This window comes from Zea mays, chromosome 1, assembly GCF_902167145.1.
Source record: "Zea mays cultivar B73 chromosome 1, Zm-B73-REFERENCE-NAM-5.0, whole genome shotgun sequence".
NCBI lineage: Eukaryota > Viridiplantae > Streptophyta > Magnoliopsida > Poales > Poaceae > Zea > Zea mays.
Window position 1 is genome coordinate 264,592,480 of NC_050096.1, and position 17,335 is coordinate 264,609,814.

At 46.1% G+C, this 17,335-nt stretch overlaps 1 protein-coding gene, 1 long non-coding RNA gene and 1 pseudogene across 3 annotated transcripts; 1 reads left to right on the forward strand and 2 right to left on the reverse strand.

Annotated features, from left to right (window-relative positions):
• Nucleotides 1–208: 208 nt before the first annotated feature.
• On the reverse strand, nt 209–2,716 carry LOC100281994 (uncharacterized). The gene is made up of 3 exons (NM_001154909.2): nt 2,489–2,716; nt 910–2,187; nt 209–644 (listed from the first exon to the last, which is right to left on the reverse strand). The coding sequence occupies exons 1-3, from the start codon at nt 2,556–2,558 to the stop codon at nt 607–609; spliced, it is 1,386 nt and encodes a 461-aa protein (NP_001148381.1). The 5' UTR covers nt 2,559–2,716; the 3' UTR covers nt 209–606.
• Nucleotides 2,717–8,144: 5,428 nt separating this feature from the next.
• LOC109943779 (uncharacterized) lies at nt 8,145–8,369 on the reverse strand. Its single transcript, XR_002266863.1, has 2 exons — nt 8,316–8,369; nt 8,145–8,221 (listed from the first exon to the last, which is right to left on the reverse strand). It is a non-coding gene; the product is annotated as an uncharacterized lncRNA (long non-coding RNA).
• Nucleotides 8,370–15,290: 6,921 nt separating this feature from the next.
• Nucleotides 15,291–16,967, forward strand: LOC109943528 (ATP citrate (pro-S)-lyase pseudogene; annotated as a pseudogene). The gene is made up of 4 exons (NR_163461.1): nt 15,291–16,177; nt 16,266–16,365; nt 16,490–16,555; nt 16,641–16,967. The product of NR_163461.1 is annotated as an ATP citrate (pro-S)-lyase pseudogene (transcript).
• The last annotated feature ends 368 nt before the right edge of the window (nt 16,968–17,335 follow it).

Consider the following 17,335-nt stretch of genomic DNA (forward strand, 5'->3'; position numbering starts at 1 on the left):
AGATTATTTTTTTATTAAGTTGCATGTACCAATCAGTTCAACCCAAAAGCTTAAACTAATGAGAGGAGGTGGACAATTCACTTATAATATATTCTAACACTCTCACTCATGTTGAGCCCCTCTTGGGTCTCAGACATGGAATATAAGAGCGAGCAACAATTATTTTATTTTAATTACGCTAATACCATATAAGTTATATGTACCAACTAATTCAATGCAAAATGATTAAGTTAATAGGAGGATACAGACAATTCATTTATACTATATTCTAACATTTTTATATATAAAACATTATTTAAAAAAATTAATCACACATACAATCTCATTCCACTTGTAAATTAAGACACGCGTACTATATGCACAAAGATCACGTGACACTGGCAAACATCTAACAGTTCTTTTTACACGAAGTTACAAACACATCCCAGCCTGGCAGGCAAGGCATCTGGAAAGGACGCGCCAAACAAGAGGATGCTTCGCCTCCGTGGATCGCATTGGCATCCATGGTAGTCCAGACCTCCTTGCTGTAGCCTGTGGGCCCAACTTCCCTCGCTCGGCATCATGCATGGTACACGCAAAACTAATCGTGCGCTGCCACGCGGTGTATTATTGGCCTCCCCCGGTGTACACGCATGCGCCGTAGCCTGCAGGGATCGTAGGCAGAGTTAGGTTTTCTAGCAAAGCAAGCACGGAGATACTTATGCACATGTCATGTCACCATTGTCATGCGGAACTGCGAGATCTCCGCATGGACAAAACCCAACAAATTCAGGCCTGCCTAGCTAGCGAGCAGCGACGGCTGACGTTATCAAGAAGCATACCAATGCATGGCATGTGGCCGATTCAACAAGAAGCAACAGCAGAGCAAGAGAAATCGGAGATAGACAGGGACGACGCGGGCACACGTACTTGGGTTCTCGGAGGTGAGCGTGGCGGACGCCCGGAAGTCGCAGTTCCACGGTTGCCGCCCGGCCGCCTGGTACAGCTGGTTCATGGCGTACGCTGCGTGGGCGTGCACCGTGTTGGGCTCGAAGCACGCGCCGCCGGGCTGGATGGCGCCGCAGTCGACGCCCACCTGCGAGCACGCGTAGTCCAGGTCCGCCTGCAGCTCCGCGTCCGAAGCGCCGTCCCGCGCCACGCACCACCCGCCCGCCTTGGGCTGCGCCGGCGCCGCAGTACCTGTACCTCCCCCGGCGTTGGAGTTGGAGGTCAGCCCGGCGTCGTACGCCATGGTCAGGTCCGTGTGGTACAGCCCGAACGAGCGCTCCGACGTCGGCCCCGGCTTGAGGTCCTCGTCGTACAGCGCGAACAGGTACGTGTCCACCGACCTCCCCGGCATCAGCGGCGTGCCGGCGCCGGACCGCAGGTGCGCCACCAGGTTGGACACGTAGGCCCTGGCGTTCTCCACCGTGGCGCCGGGCTCCCCGGCGTCGCCCCTGGTCGGCCACCCCGTCTCGGCCACCACGATGTCCACGCCCCCGTATCCGGCGCGCACCAGCGCCGACTTCACGGCGTCCAGCTGCGCGTCGAACATGTTGGCGTACCTGACCTTGGACCCGCCGTCCACGCGCCCGGCGTTGGGCTGGAACAGGCAGAAGGCCAGCGTCTCCGGCCGCGGGTCCGACTGGTACGCGAACCACGGGTAGGGGTTGACCATGAAGGGCGCGCCGGTCTTGCTCAGGAATCCCAGGATCTGCTGCAGCTGCGGCGCGACGTCCGGGTGGAACGCGCCCGCGGACGGCGGCTCCGACTGCGCCATCACGCCCATGGTGTTCACGGTGGAGAACCGGATCCCCGCGGCGCCGTCCCCCGCGGCCGCCGCCGCGGCGCGGAGGTTCTGCATGGCCGGGAGGAGCGCGGCGGCCAGCGCGGCGTCCCCGGACTCCAGCACCTCGTTGCCCACGGCCACGGCGGAGATGGTGGTCGCCGGGACGAAGGGCAGCACGTTGGCGGCCAGCCACCGCGACGCCGCGGCCGGGTCGGCGGCCAGCGTGGGGATCTCGCCGTTGGCCACACCCACCACCACGGAGATGCCGGACCCCGCCAGCGCGCGGATCAGCCCCGCGTCCACGCCGTACAGCCGCACCTTGGAGATGGACGTCGACTTGAGCAGCCTCGCCGTCTTGTCCGGCGACGGCAGGTTGTCCGCTACCTCGCCGTAGTTCACGCCGATGTACGGCTGCGCTCCTGCACGCGCGCAATGTACGGCTCCCGCATCACCAATCGCGTAAAGCTGGCAGCCGATGAATATAGGATAACACTCCCCCACCCCAACTCGATCAACCCCACTCAATCAACCGCCCAGAAAAGAGATGAAACCCATCCCAGTTCCAGAAGAACTTTTCGGCAGCGGGTAAAGCCTGGGGTTTCCTTCCTTCCCCATCCGCCAACTTTCCGTGCACTAGTTCTAGAGAGACTCGCTATCGAGATCGCTGCTCCGCGAAAAGGAAAAAGAATAGGAGACAAAAAAGAGATTGCTACTACTCACTTGACACGCAGACGAGACAGAGCCAGATTGGCAGCAGAGCGGCGGCGGGCTTCCTCGCCGCGGCACCCATGGGACTCGTCACCTGTCAGAGGCCAGAGGATGTGGTTTGGAGAAGAAGATTGGGGCAAAAGGGACGAGCTGCAGCAGAACGAGGCCAAGTGTGAGTGGAGCCATTTAAACGTGGACGCGAGCTCGTCGACCACGGGAGGCGAGATGACGCAGGAATCGTATGCCTACGCGGCTACGCCTACGCGGGGGTGGCCTCCGCCTATGGTATGGCGCTAGCACGTAGGTCCCGACGCGGGCCAGTGCAAGGAAGGCATCCGGTGTCTGGTGTACGCGCACCAGAGTCTTAAGCAGGCAGCTGAGCTGTGCGGGACACGCGCTGTGCTGTGCGCCTGTGCATGCCCACGTGCGTGGGCCGTGGCGCGTGGACGGCGGTCGGATCGGATCGCTGGAGCCTGGACCGTGAGAGGCCGATGACGAGAGGAACGTGCGGGAGAGAGCCGTTACGCACGCCCTCGCGGCTCACATTTCTATGATCAATAAACGACACTTGTTCAAACACCATCCAAACTCATAAATTACAGCTTGTTCGCTGCGGCTTGCTGCGGCTGCAATCCGGCTACGGCTGCGGCTTCTACAGTATTTTTCTCTCTATGGATTGCAGCTGCAGCAGTCCAAACAGCTGCAACAGTGTCGGCTTGCAGCCAGCCGAACACGCCCTTAGTCTTTTAGAAGAGCTCCGCTTCAAAAATTTCAGTTTCGATCACTTTTTTCATACAAACAGTTTCAGCTTCGTAAGCTCTAACTTAAAAGAAAAAACTAGAGACCAATTTCATGAAATTTCCGAAGCTCCCTCAAAGAGTGCTTTGCAACAATGTTTTCACACTCCATCATAAAGTTGCAGAAAAATTATCCACCATGTTGTTAGATACACACATAAAACTTCACGATCACTTCCCCACTTATGTGTTCGCAGAGTGACGTATAGACGCAGGGGCGGACCCAGAGCAAAATAAGAGTGAGGGCACGCTTATGAAGACAAGCATCAAAACACCAGAGTAGGGACATCTAAGTTGAACTGAGCAGGGGAATTTATAGTGAAAATCTAGTCTCTACTACTTACACTAAAGAAATAAGCGAGGGCCTGTGCCCTCACTCTACTATACCTAGGTCCGCCCCTATATAGACGTCATGCGATTATTATCGTTTTTTTTTGCATTTTGACCATTTTTCTTAAAAAAAATTACGTTTGGCCCACCAGATGGCATGTCTTATTTTTTGACCCTCTTCTCAACGTCACAACCTATGACACAGTGATAACCTGGCTCGACATTGTGACGACTAGGGTGAAGACGAGAAGAGTCGAAGCTCAGCTCGGCTCGCCCATCCGGCGAGCTTGAAAAGGCGGCTCGGCTCGCTCCTGGCTCGCGAGGCGGCTTGGCGAGCAAACAAGTCTAGCCATAAACGTAGATATGCTCTCTAAATTATAATATAAAATTGTAAAAATATTTTAAATAACATATTTAAATTAGTCAAATAGATATATCACTAATATAATATAGAAAATCGATTAGTTTTGTATAATAATCTCAAATAACATAGATTAATTGTCTATTCGGTAGTAATATCATATGCTAATTAGGATTTTATGTAACAAATTATTGTTGGATCGAACCACAATCCAGCTCGTGAGCTGGCTCGATTTTTTCATGAACCACAAAAACAGGCTCGGCTCGGGCTCGTTCTGAGCGTCGAGCCGGTCCGAGCCGAGCCGAGTTGCCGCGAGCCCAAGCCAGCTCGTCGAGCTCGAGCTTTTTTTCGAGCCCTTGTAACGACGTCGAGGTGGGGGTATAGGTGTACATTTGGGCCGGGCCTGATGGGCCGGCCCGAAGCACGGAAAAAAGCACGGTCCAGGCACGGCACGACACGAAATATTTTAGTGCCGGGTCGGCACGGCCCGATATATCGGGCCGGGTTTGGGCCGAGGTCGCGGCCCATGGGCGGGCACGAGCACAACCCGTTTAAGGCAGGCACGAAATGGCCCATATAGAGGCACGAAAAGACCCATATATTTATTAAAAAATCACACTTCATTCCACAATTTCATGTACTTGATAAAGAACACAAAGCTATAGATAATGTTAGTTAGATGTTTTTTTGTAGCTTTGAATTAGAGTATGTGATGTAATTTTATTTTTGTTATGAACATTAGATAATGAACTGAAATTACAAACTTTATATAGAGCCGATTATACTCTTTTTCTTTCTAACAAAAATGATTTGTAAACGAGGTAGTCATTGCATAGCTCTAGTAACTTAATACAAATATTAAGTTTGCTTTTGGTCAAATTTATTTGTCTTATCTTTTATTTGTTTTATTAATTTTTTTTATTTTCGGGCTCTAATGTGAATTTCGGGCCCTGGTGTGAATTTCGGGCTCTAATATGAATTTTGGGCTTTTATAATTTCGGGCCGCCCGAAATGAGCCTGACACGTTTAAGCAATTACGGGCCGGACCGTGGGCCGAGGGCTAGACCCGTGGGCCGGCCGGCCCGGCCCGAAATTCAAAGAATGCGGGCCTTTTCGGGCTTGGGCCGGGCCGGGCCGGGCGGCCTGAATGTACACCTATAGGTGGGGGCACCGAGTGATACGTTGGCGGCTATCTCGGTGCCATAGGTGATAGACCATGGCGCCGAGCTTGACACCAAGAATTATTGTTAATGGCCCACATGCATCATTAGATTAATTAATTAATTACATATAGCATCGTCAAATTAGCATAGTTCGGGTTTCAAAATTTTTAATTAAACATAATTTATCCTTAATCTATTCCAGTGTTAGATTTCAAAAACACCACATCAGTTTTTACCTATAAAAAGATGTAATCTCTAATGAACTATCTCTCTCTCTATTAAAATCTTGTCATGTCATTATATTCCTTATGTGACAGACTATTTAGTTAACATAAAACAATAGCATTTCCTCTCTTATGACTCTCTTATGATATAATAACTGTCTATTTATATAAATAGTACATTTAATACTCTCTTATGATATAGATAGTACATTTAATACTTGGTTCATTTCTTCTCACATAAAGTGTTTAGTTAATAAATAGCATAGCCCGCTTTCCATTAATCTCTTGGAACTCCTTCATGCCATCTTATTATACTTGCTCTTGCAACATCTCTAAGACCAAATCTTAATTTATTACTAAGCTTGTAAATAACTTGTCTTAACTTCTATTCTTTCCGCAATTGGAATAATCGATCCAACTACATAGAAATATATGTGCGTGTATGAATCGAACGTAAAAAATCATTAGTTATTTTTTATAAACAAAATTGATGTGGTATTTTTTAAAATCTGGCACTGGAATACCCTAAGTATCAAATATATTTAGTTAAAAATATTGAAACCGAAGCTATGATAAATTAGCGATGCTATATGTAATTAATTTAGTAATGTAATCCTAGGTGTGAGTTGTTCAAATCAATTTTTGGCGTCGAGCTCGGCGCCATGATCTGTGGCGTTGAGATAGGAGCCACGTAGGCGTCAACCTATCACTCAGTGCCCTACCATGACGTTCTAAGTCACGGTGCCGAATCGTGTTACCTCGGTGGCGTTGACGACATGGGTTGTGGCAGAAAGAAAGGTCTAAAATGAGATTACGTCTGGATTTTTTTAAAGGATTAAAATGCGAAAAATTCGGTAACTAATGCAATTGGCGGAGCCACGGGGTGGGCAAAGGGGGTCGTGGCCCCACCTTAATTTCTTTGTCTTCTTATATATATATATATATATATATATATATATATATATATATATATATATATATATATATATATATATATATATATATATATATATATATATATATATATATGTTGAATATGATGCGAATTGGGAAAAAATAGTAAGTATATGAAGGCAAAAATGCAGCACACATCCACCATCCTGCCCAACAATCCAACTACACAACTCTCTAAAGCAGCCCAATTCCTCTTCTGTTCTGTTATCGTTGTATCCGATCGACACAAGGTAGAAGCGCTTGACTCCGTCGTCACCATCCCCTTGTTGTACTCGTCCTGACTTTATCCCCAATGTTGATGCCACACTTAGCTCCCATTTTGCTCTCACCAGTTATGTCGCCGCACCAATGTCGTTGCCACCCGTTCATCCCCCTTCTGTCTGCGCTCATACACCTGCGCAATTCAGCCATTCAGCCATCGCAACATTGACGCGTAGTTTTTTCTTATTCATATTTTGTCTTGTTTTAAATTTTAATTTTTATTGTTCGACCACTAGATTCTATATGCAGTATTATATCTATTTTATAGTCTTATCTAGATGTCCTATGATTTTGTTTGGCCCTGCATAAAATTCTGTCATGGGTCCGCCACTGCTGAGATCGGCGCTAGACGGCCATACTACGTACCCTGGGTCATTTTTACGGATGTGGCAAGAACCAATAACTCCTCTACATGCAGGGCTAAACATAGAAAGTTTTATCTATGGACAATAGAATATTATTCTATTACTAGGTATGTACCCGTGCGTTGCAACGGTACACAGAGTAATTTAGTCGAGCCTAATGACACCGTACAATTCCATCGGTGCTGCAGTGGCATTCTGTGCAGCGGGCACAAACATGAAGAGTGAGATAGACCTGAATGCGTCTTATGATCATAGAACTTCGAACCACATACAATAAAGTGTGAAAAAATATAGAATAAAATGAAACAAAAAACGAGGTAAATGGGCAGGCAAGTTGGTGACGAAATGCGAGAAGATACCTGGGATGCCGGTTTCGAGCTCGGTGTGGATGAGGCCAATGCCACGGACGCGGACAATGCCAAGGTTCAGGCTGAGACCAAGGAGCCAGTTGATGGAGACCTTGCTCTGGACGTCAAACTCGTACTTCTTGATGGTGCCATAGTGCCAGATGCACATTATCAAGATGAAGATGAGAGCAAGAACGATTGGGACCCAGGCTCCCTCCCTGAACTTGATGAGTGCGGCTAAGAAGTAAAGTGCCTCAATGGTCCCAAAGAACAGGATGAAGCCAATCGCAAGGAATATGCTCTTATGCCAACACAAGACTATCACCAGAGACATCAGACACGTTGTGAACAGCATGACGGTTATAATAGCCAATCCTATGTAAAAATAACAAGTAGATGTGAGATGGTCAGATGGACATCCATTACTACTCACTTTTAGTATGTATATATGTTAACATTGGCATACCTGATGCATTTCCCAAGTGTTCTGTGTTCCTAAAACCAATGGTTACAGCTAAGCACAATATCATCATAATCCAATTGATCTCAGGGATGTATATTTGCCCGTGTACTTTGGCAGATGTATGGATTATCTTCACCCGAGGAAAGCAGCCCAGAGAAGCGCACTGCTTGATCATTGAGAATGTACCAGTGATGACGGCTTGGCTTCCCACAACTGCTGCAAGAATAGCAATTGTCATAATGGGCCACCTAATTTTCTCTGAAATGGTGCACTGTAAGCATTAAGAATCAACACTGATTCTGATATCGCGCTATGGTTCGCATCTCTGATGATAAGAACTGACGAGAATAACTTGCCTGGCACAGACACATAGAATCTGATCCTGTAGTCACTTTCCATGATATGATGCTTACACAGATAAGCAGCTTGTCCCATGTATGCAAGGATCAATGCTGGATACACCATGCATGTAAAAGCAATCTGCCCAAGATTTTTTTATCGGAGAATAATTCGCCATATACTGCTTCTAGGATGAAACGCGGAGAAAAGTTAGTTTGCAGCAAACATTCTTCACCTGTATTGACAACTGGTTGAAATGCCCCAAATCAGCAAACATTGCTTCAGAACCTGAAAGAGTGAAAGGGTCACCTTGTAGTAAGAGACACTCCAAAGATCAAGACAAAAGGTTCAGAAATGGTTTGCTGAGCATACCAGTTACACATAGCAGTATTCCTCCCAGGGACATCCAACCTCCTTTTAGGTAGAATGAACCAAAAGAGTGAATCTACCAGCTACCATGCATACTAGGACTGGGTTTTGTGAAGGTTGAGAAAGTAGCCACATACACTTGTTGTTGGGGGCGATACTACCTAGCACTTCAACGTTGGGCCAAAATATGGTGTTGAACTTGAGAGCTATCTTGTTCTTGATGCCAGTGCCAAGATCAACAATTGCTAAAAGAGTGAAAGCTTCTGTTTTTGTAGCTCAGGTTCGAACCTGATGATGTTTGCCTTAGCTACAACGAGAGGGATGATTATTATAGCAGCATCTGCACCAAAACTTGCCCCATATTCTACACAAACAATTACCTTATTATAACACTATGTGTGTGATCAGTGAACTAAGACGTTGTCTCACCCATAATTGTATATTGTTAGCTTGTATATGTGATAAACACAAATACCTATAGTTATTGACATGCAAGGACATAAAATGACTAAGCATACATCATGTGTGCATGATTTGACCAGAATAATGTACACAATGAACACATAAATGGATGTTTAGAGCTCAAACCAATTATAACTCATTACCCGTTTGTCACAGCTAAAATTTAACCTTTTATTTGGTTCATTCTGGAATCGAAGGGTCCTCCTATGTTCCATTAAGATTGTCCTTGCCCAAAAATCTTTTGTCTGGATTATCTAAATAAGTGCATGTTCTTCTTTAACATTGGCTGATACCTTGGGTGAAAGTTTAACTTCAAATGCAGAGTATCAGGCAGTACATACCTACACCCTCATCCTGCTTGCCAAATAAGGACAATGCCTTTTCTAGATCTCTTAGGAGCAACCTTTACTTGATGTTCCTGTTCAGCAATGATGCTACAACCAACTGCCCTGAAAGGATGTACCCACTACTTTGTCAATATCTTGTCAACTGATATAGTAAGCAGCTAAAAAGTGCTGCTGCAGGACACAACAACAAGTTGGAGAAAACGTAACATCACAATGCAACACAAACATGTTATCCTTAGTTCTCCAATGCTTAATATCTCGCATGTTTTAAACACGATAATTGGCACTAAGATATAGTCACCTTCAGAGAGAAATGAGCTTTTCTGTCTCAAAGCAATTCAGCACGAAATATTTGCTTCTAACAAGGAAAATGCTACGCAATGCTAGAACGGAGAGCAGGGATATTGGTATCTCACCGATGCCGTTGGTTCCACCAGTGACCAGAACCAGCTTCCCCTAAGGCATGATGCACTTGATCCACCTACAAAGAGCAAGATTACAGGAAGTGAAAAAAACATGGTCATCATGTTTAGCTCAAGAAATCTGTGGTTAATCACCATTCATGATTTATGAGGACATGCATTTCTTTACTGCCCATGAGCTACAAGCAAAAGCAGTATTTTCCCCCAAAAAACATACAGCCTATTCCTGTAGAATCTTTATTGCTGTGCTCAAAACCCTGGAATAGCAATACATTCTTCTCAATATATACTTGCAAAATCTGTACCATCTGCAAGAAGATAGAAACTATCATATTACTACCTATAATCTAATGATAGCATGATGATCCCAAAAAAAATGCAGTAAAGGGAGAATGGCATGTGCTCATACAAAAGAAACTGAAAAAATGGCAACACTGAAATAACCAAAAACGAACAAAGATCTAAACACGAAGGATATAGAATTGACCAACATTGATAGTAATTCTTCTATATTCTTTTAGTATTATATCTGAATTTATTCAAAAGTATAAAAGAATATTCTACATATATATTTTGTTACCTCACGGAAGAACATTTCTTTGCAAATGATATTGCTAAATTTACAGTATGCACTATAGAGGATCCAAGAACATTGAACAAGATGTTGTATCTGAGGCCTCCAGAAAATGTCTGCTCAATTAATGAATTGGCAGATCTCTGGGAAACAGAAGAACAACTTCTTGAAAGAACCGATGGTAAATTAAAACTACTAAAAGTTAGGTGGTAATTATATTTGTTTTGCTTTTGTTGAAGCCCTATTGTCAAGTGTGTTTTTCTTGAAATTTAATCAATTCCTTTTCAATTTAAGCTTTAAGCTATTGTCGACAGATATAATGTAGTTCAAGTTTGATGAAGTTACCGATGCAGTTTTCTGATCTGTCCATTTGAGTTTTTTATGCGTTCACCTAAATAACTGCAAGTATATTTGATCATGGAGTAGAAGCTTGCTGCTATGTCTATGGAAAACAGAGCTGGAAAAAACAGTGAAAAAACTATTAAATCAATTTCTGAAAGACTTAGCAGTTATTTAGGTGAACTGTTGGCAGACATTTTATGTCCTAGCTCAGGAAGATGCTACTGGAGGCAATTAAACTGGTAAATGGAGCACAGATAACAACATAAAGGTGATTCATGTCCTGCTGAAGGATACCTTTCCAAATTGGCCAATTGGCGCTCCATTCTGCATCTTAGAAAATGATCTTTCTGCATTTTATTCTGGGTAGTATCTGCAAGCCTGCAACTGCAATAAATGCAATGAAGCATTTAATATTCAGATTGGTTCAAATACTCCAAGATTTCAAGAACAGAACCTTGCCCTCACTAATAAGAACTGAATGAACGGTGGCAGTTCGATGATGGCTGACTGAATCGAGAAGAACATGGAACAAAAAGGAAAGGAAGATGAATGGCGAATCCCACCTCCTGCTAGCTCTGGCTCCTAAAGCCCGTCAGCCGACACACGGACACGGAGGCAGACTCTAGCTTGTCTTCAGCCAGAGATCATCGCCTCGCTCCCTGCCGCCACCACGACGCAGCAGGTCTTGTGGTGCCCTGCACGCCCTCTGAGCACCACCACCGCCACAACAATTCCCTAGCCGTGGCGCAACAGCTTGCCGCCGCTGGCGGTCGGAACGGGGAGGATGATCCGTGGGGGTTGCTGTTGGGGGTGATCTCGACGTTGGGGGCGGGGGGCGGGGGGGGGGGGGGGGGCACAATCTCTGGCGCAGTGGGCGGCGGCATCTCGCGGGCGCGACATCTCACGGGTCGAGGGTAGTCACTGACTGGGACATGGGTTGTGGAAGCGATGGTGTGGAAGCAAATGTGGGGAAGGGAGAGAATGGAGCAGAAAACCATTGATGTCGTGGATGACCGTGTACTCGGGAAGGCCCCTCGCCGAGACCTTTCACCGGCCGAGCGCCCCGAGCTGCGCCGCGGCGACGGCGAGGTCCACCCTGTCGCCCCAGGCACGCGGGCTGGTGGCCAGCACGGAGAGGTACCCGAGGAGGGCCTCAGCCTAGAGCGCGCGCCTGGCGAAGGCCGCGTCCACCGCTGCCCCGGGCGCGCCATCACGGACGCCGACGTGCTGGGCACGCTCCTCGTGCAGAACCCATCTCTACGCGTCCTCTCCATGGGCGCCCCGACGCTAGCGCCGCCGCCGAAGACGCCGCGCGTCCTCTCACCTGCCCGGCCGTCGTTGCACAGCTCGAACACGCCCCTGTTCTCCTGCTGGTCCAGGATCGCCTGCGCGAGGGAAGGGACGGGCGTGAGGACACGACAGGACGCCGAGACGCAATGCACAATTACTCAGGGACGCGCGCACGACACAGCAGGGTGGGTGACGCCGTCTCGGCGCTCATCTCGTAGGCCTCGCTGATGGCCTTGAAGCGCGCCTCGGCCTTCGGCCTGGACGACGGCGGGTGCTTGTCGGGGTGCCACTTTTTGATGAGGTTCTTGTACGCGGCGCAGATTTCGTGCGGCGAGGTGTCCTTGGGGATGTGAATCCGTGCCCGAGGCTGGCGTGGTGAGGGCGGTCATCTCCCTGTCGCCGGTGGTGATGCAGTGCGAGAGGACGACGGCCTCCATCCTCGGGCAGACCGCCATGAGCGCCTCCAGGCCACGCCAGCCGACGCCGCTAGCCCGTGTGAGGCGCACCTAGCGGACGGACAGTGGCGGCTCCTCGGGCAGCGTGGCAGCACAAGGAACGGCCGGCAACACCAGCGCGAGCCTGGAGCGTGTAGAAGCCGGTGGAGGAAGAGAAGGAGGCGACATACCTGACCTCCACGCTCACCTCCACGAAAATTTAGATCTAACCGACCTCGTCCAGCATTATATGCCTCCTCCCTGACTCTCTCCCGGCGCTCGTTCATCCTCCATGTCCCGCCGCTGTGAAAGCGAGGTGCTCGATGTTGTCGGGGAGCGGGCTGGAGAAGGTGTCGTAGGAGAGGTTGAGGGATCGGGTGGTGTCGTAGGAGGCAGGGCGGGCGTGGATCTCTGGATCGGCGTTTATGGCGGATCCGCGGCATCCGCTTGCGCGTTGATGGCGGGGAGAGGGTGGGGGATCTGAGGCGCAGGCATGCGGTGCACGTTGATGGCGGGGAGCAGAGGGCGCGTGCGCGTTGATGGCGGGGAGCAGATGGGGAGGAGGCCGGGGGATCCGCGTCGCGGTGACGGCAGAACCGTGCACCAAAAAGTTTGTGGACGTCTACAATAGTGTCTTATGTAGTAGTAGAGACTAGCAAAAAAAAAGCTCTATGTTTGCAGGATTGCTACTAGCTAGTGCTAGAAACCATGGCGAGGCAACAACATGATCCTCGTGCTTGCAGCTGCTCTGCTCATTGCAAGGTTTGCGTCCATTCCTGCTGGTACTGATCGAGTATTCTCTGTCATTGTCATCGCTATCGTTAATTCATCGTTTGTTACTCTCTCCGTTTCTTTTTAGTTATCGTTGGATAGTTCAATTTTGCATTATTCAGCGACAACTAAAACGAAACGGAGGGAGTATTATCTCGCTCGCTTTATGTTGTTTATTGTTTTATTTGCATGCATGCACGCGTGTTGGGACTGATTAACTTATTTTAGAATCAGTCCACCGAACGAGCACAATTCACTAATTATCAAGAGTAATAGATAGAAGCTATAGTCTATAGGTAAGCCAAACACTTCTGAAAACTCATCACAACAATTGTTGAAGATGTTTTGTGGTGAAGTTAGAAAACCGAAGTTGCAAGTGTTGAAGTGAAGCTATCCTAAGCAGGCCCTATACGAGCGTGGATGATGAAGTATATGGTGTGGGGGCAGATAGAATAAAGTTTTTTCTCTAGCTTTTTTTATGGTCCCAAGATCAGGGATGGTGAGTGAGGAGCTACTAGAGTATAGATAACCAAATTGTTCATATTTAATGGAACGACGTAAAGCACGATCCATTTAATAGTGTCACGCCCCGACTAGTTATGATTTAAAGTGGCCCCATAACGCGCCTAGGCTATCTTCTCCGCCGCAGTGCCAGTCGAGTCCAACATATTTTTTTATTTTAAAGTTATTAGTAGGGATGAAAGTGGTAATTTGAACTGTTAAAATAAATTTAATATTTTAAAATAGATATGTATAAAATTTGATATTGATCTTTTTTATGTTATCAAGCACATTAGTACAAATACGAATAAAATATTATATAAATTGTTTTATGTATTATTTACTCCCTACAACACAAAAAGTTGAAAAAAATACCGAATTTATTTTCGAATCCATACCGAAGTTTATATCTATTATTTAAAAAAATATATGATGAATTTAAGGTTTACCTTTTATGAATCTTTAGAAGCTGAATGTTAAAAACAAGAATACAAATTTGTATTATAGATTCTATATCCTATTTATTCGCAATCAAAGAAAAACAACTAAAAAACTGATTACCGAATAAATACCGTTTCCGACCGTTTTCATCCCTAGTTATTAGTCTCTATATATATTTATAACACCTAACTTTTATATAGCACAAGTGACGCACTGGTTAGAAGGTGGTAGTTTTGTTTGTTCAAACTCCAGCGAGCGCGTAATTTTTGGATCGCGGGTGGGAGGTGAATGAGCGTGTATGGGAAGGGGTGCCGCGCAATGGATCGTACTCTTCCAAGGAACGAAGTGATTTCGTGTAAGTCCATGCAGGCCCGTCCTGAGATTTAGGAGGCCCTAAACGAATATATATATATGGCCCACATACCTCACTCTATATATATATGACATTAAGTTTAAGACATATGTATCTGTTAAAAAAATTCCAAATTATATATATATATATATATATATATATATATATATATATATATATATATATATATATATATATATATATATATATATATATATATATATATATATATATATATATATACTACTCTATTAAGATAGTAGCGTCAGCGTCCACACCCTTCGTGCCCCCGCCTGACCCCTCACCCTCCCACGCGCGCGCATGGAAGCAGCCCGCAGCCCCCGCCGTGCCCCTCCCCCCACGACCGCACATGCACCATCCTCCGCCGCCCCCGCCCCGGATCTCGCCCCCGCCCGCGGATCCCGCGCTGGCTCTGTGCGGGAGTGCTGCCGGGCTCCTGCGCCATGGCCGCGGCCACGCTGCTCCTGGGATCCGCCGCCGCCTTGCCGCGTCCCGGTTTCGCGGCTACAGCGCCGTTCGCGTCCCAATGGAGACGTCGCCAGGTACGCGCCCATACGGGCACTCACCCACCTCCTCATTCACTCCCGGGGCCGGTGACTGTCGTCGTCATCGTGAGGTTTGCCCCACCCTCCAATCTCGCTGCAATCCCTGCTCTCTCGCGCCCGGATTGCCGCAATCCGCGTCCGACTGTCTATGGAAGGGGTGAATCCCTCTCGTTTCGCCGCATGCTCTCCTCCGCCCTTCACTCAGATCACCGCCCCTCGATCCGCGTCCGCGCTGTCCATGGAAGGGGCGAATCCCACTCGTTTCGCCGCAATCCCTCTCGATCCGCGTCCCATCCGCGTCCGCGCTGTCCATGGAAGCTAAATTGATGAATCTATATGTTTTATTTTCCATTTCCTAAACATAACTAAGAAGCTTATCCAGGGAAATCATTTTAGCTTTTTGCTGCTCCTTATGTGCTTTAGATTCAGCAAGACAATTCAAACTTTGCAAGTTTTGGAAGACTAATACCTAACTTTTTGGTAACTCGAATGAAACATGCACATACAGATCACCCTGATTACACGATTAATGGAGAGGAGGTACATGGGGTGGGGTCCTAGAACATACTGTAATGTATCAGGAGATGGCGGCGAGCTAGGTACTGGAGCGGCGAGGACTAAAGCTCTAGCAGCATGAAGATGTTTACTTGGTCAGGCTTTCTCTTCCCAGAACTGTAGAAGTCAATCAGACACTCCCTAAAGAAACATCAAAATCCAACAAGTAATGGGAGAAAGCATGTCAGTAGTACATAACTCCATTAAACTACATCCCGTTATTACTATATATTTATAAAAAATTGTCGGATCTCATCCAAGCTGAGCTTCTCAGGTCAGTCACCATGATTTCCATCTAATTTGAGTATTTATTTCGTCAAAAGGTACTAATTATAAGGTACAAACTAAAGAAATCAGCAAACTTTCATAGTTTGTACCTTATAATTGTTCATTGCAATGGGATGGATGCATGATTGTCCACTATTAGTTTGATTTTGGTAGCTCACTAGAGTTATGTTCATGGACTGTTGGAAGTAATATTAATTAGGATTTTGTATTGTATTATCTCTGCCCACTAACTTTTTTGTTTAGTGTATTATATAATTCATTTCTTTTACAGGTGCAATGAATCATGGCGACTGGCCAACTTTTCTCTAAAACTACCCAAGCATTATTCTACAATTACAAGCAACTTCCCATCCAACAGATGCTTGATTTAGACTTCCTTTGTGGTACACATCGACTCTTCATTCTTTGTTAACATGGTTGAGTGGCATTCCTGACTTACTTATTCTTTATCGACTCTATGCTTCTTTATAGGGAGAGAAACACCTCCTGTGCTTGAATAACAATCCTGGTTCTTATGATTTTTAGAAACTTTTCTTTGGACAAGTGAAATTGCTATTCCAGTTCATCCCACGTAAGTTCTGTAGGTCCTTGTATCTAGCATTTGATTGGCCAAAAAAATTGTTCTAGCTTTGGTGTTGACCATGCTATTTGATTGCTAGCACAACATGGTATATTTACTTATGTATCTTTTATAGTATTAAAGTTGTCTATAGTGCACACCCAACAGCTGATGTATTTATCAACTTTGCATCCTTCCGAAGGTTAGCCATTATTTCCATTTTGCTTTTGTGAAAGAGCACATGATCTTGGATAGCTAGAAGTTAACTATATTGGAGGCTTTTGCAGTGTTGCTATGTCTTCAATGTCAGCTTTGATGTGGCCAACAATAAGGGTTGTGGCCATTATCGTTAGTGTGTTTCTGAATCAGATGTCGAGTAGCTAATTTGTTATGTGTCTGCTAATAACAAGGTAAGGACTACTTAACCAACTGTTTTAAGAAAAAAATAGATGGTTCATTTACAAGTTGTCATCCGAACAATACATTTCCATATATAGGATTATATCCATGTATACAAGTTTATAAAAAACTTTTGGTTCATCGAAGACAATGTTATTGGCACACTCCATGTCATCTGCATATTGTCCCTTATTTTTAGTAAATAGTTTAAATACTGTTTGTAGGTTATCATCGGACCTGCAACAATTGGAGGAATTCAAGCGGGTGCTTTCAAGATTGGTGATACCACTTGAACCATTGTTTACATAATTCAGTGTAAGCTTTGCAAAAAGCACTAACAGCTGTTGTGCCATCTCTAGGACTAGCTTTTTATTTCATTCAGACCATTGGACGGGTTGTGCCATCTCTGGGATGAGCACTAACATCAGTTGTTTCCCTTGTTCTAGAAATGCTGTCGAGAAGGGAGAAGGCAACAAACTTCAAACCAGACTATGATATTGATATCCATATGAAGGTGAGGCTGTTACAGATAATATATATAAAGAGCATTATGTGCTTCACAAAAAAAATATTTATGAAAGTA

Coding starts and splice junctions, on each gene's coding strand:
- LOC100281994 (NM_001154909.2), bottom strand. CDS start 2,558: ATGGGTGCCGCGGCGAGGAAGCCCGCCGCCGCTCTGCTGCCAATCTGG. Junction 2,188..2,488: donor CTGTCTCGTCTGCGTGTCAA/GTGAGTAGTAGC, acceptor GCGCGCGTGCAG/GAGCGCAGCCGTACATCGGC. Junction 645..909: donor GCTCACCTCCGAGAACCCAA/GTACGTGTGCCC, acceptor CGATCCCTGCAG/GCTACGGCGCATGCGTGTAC.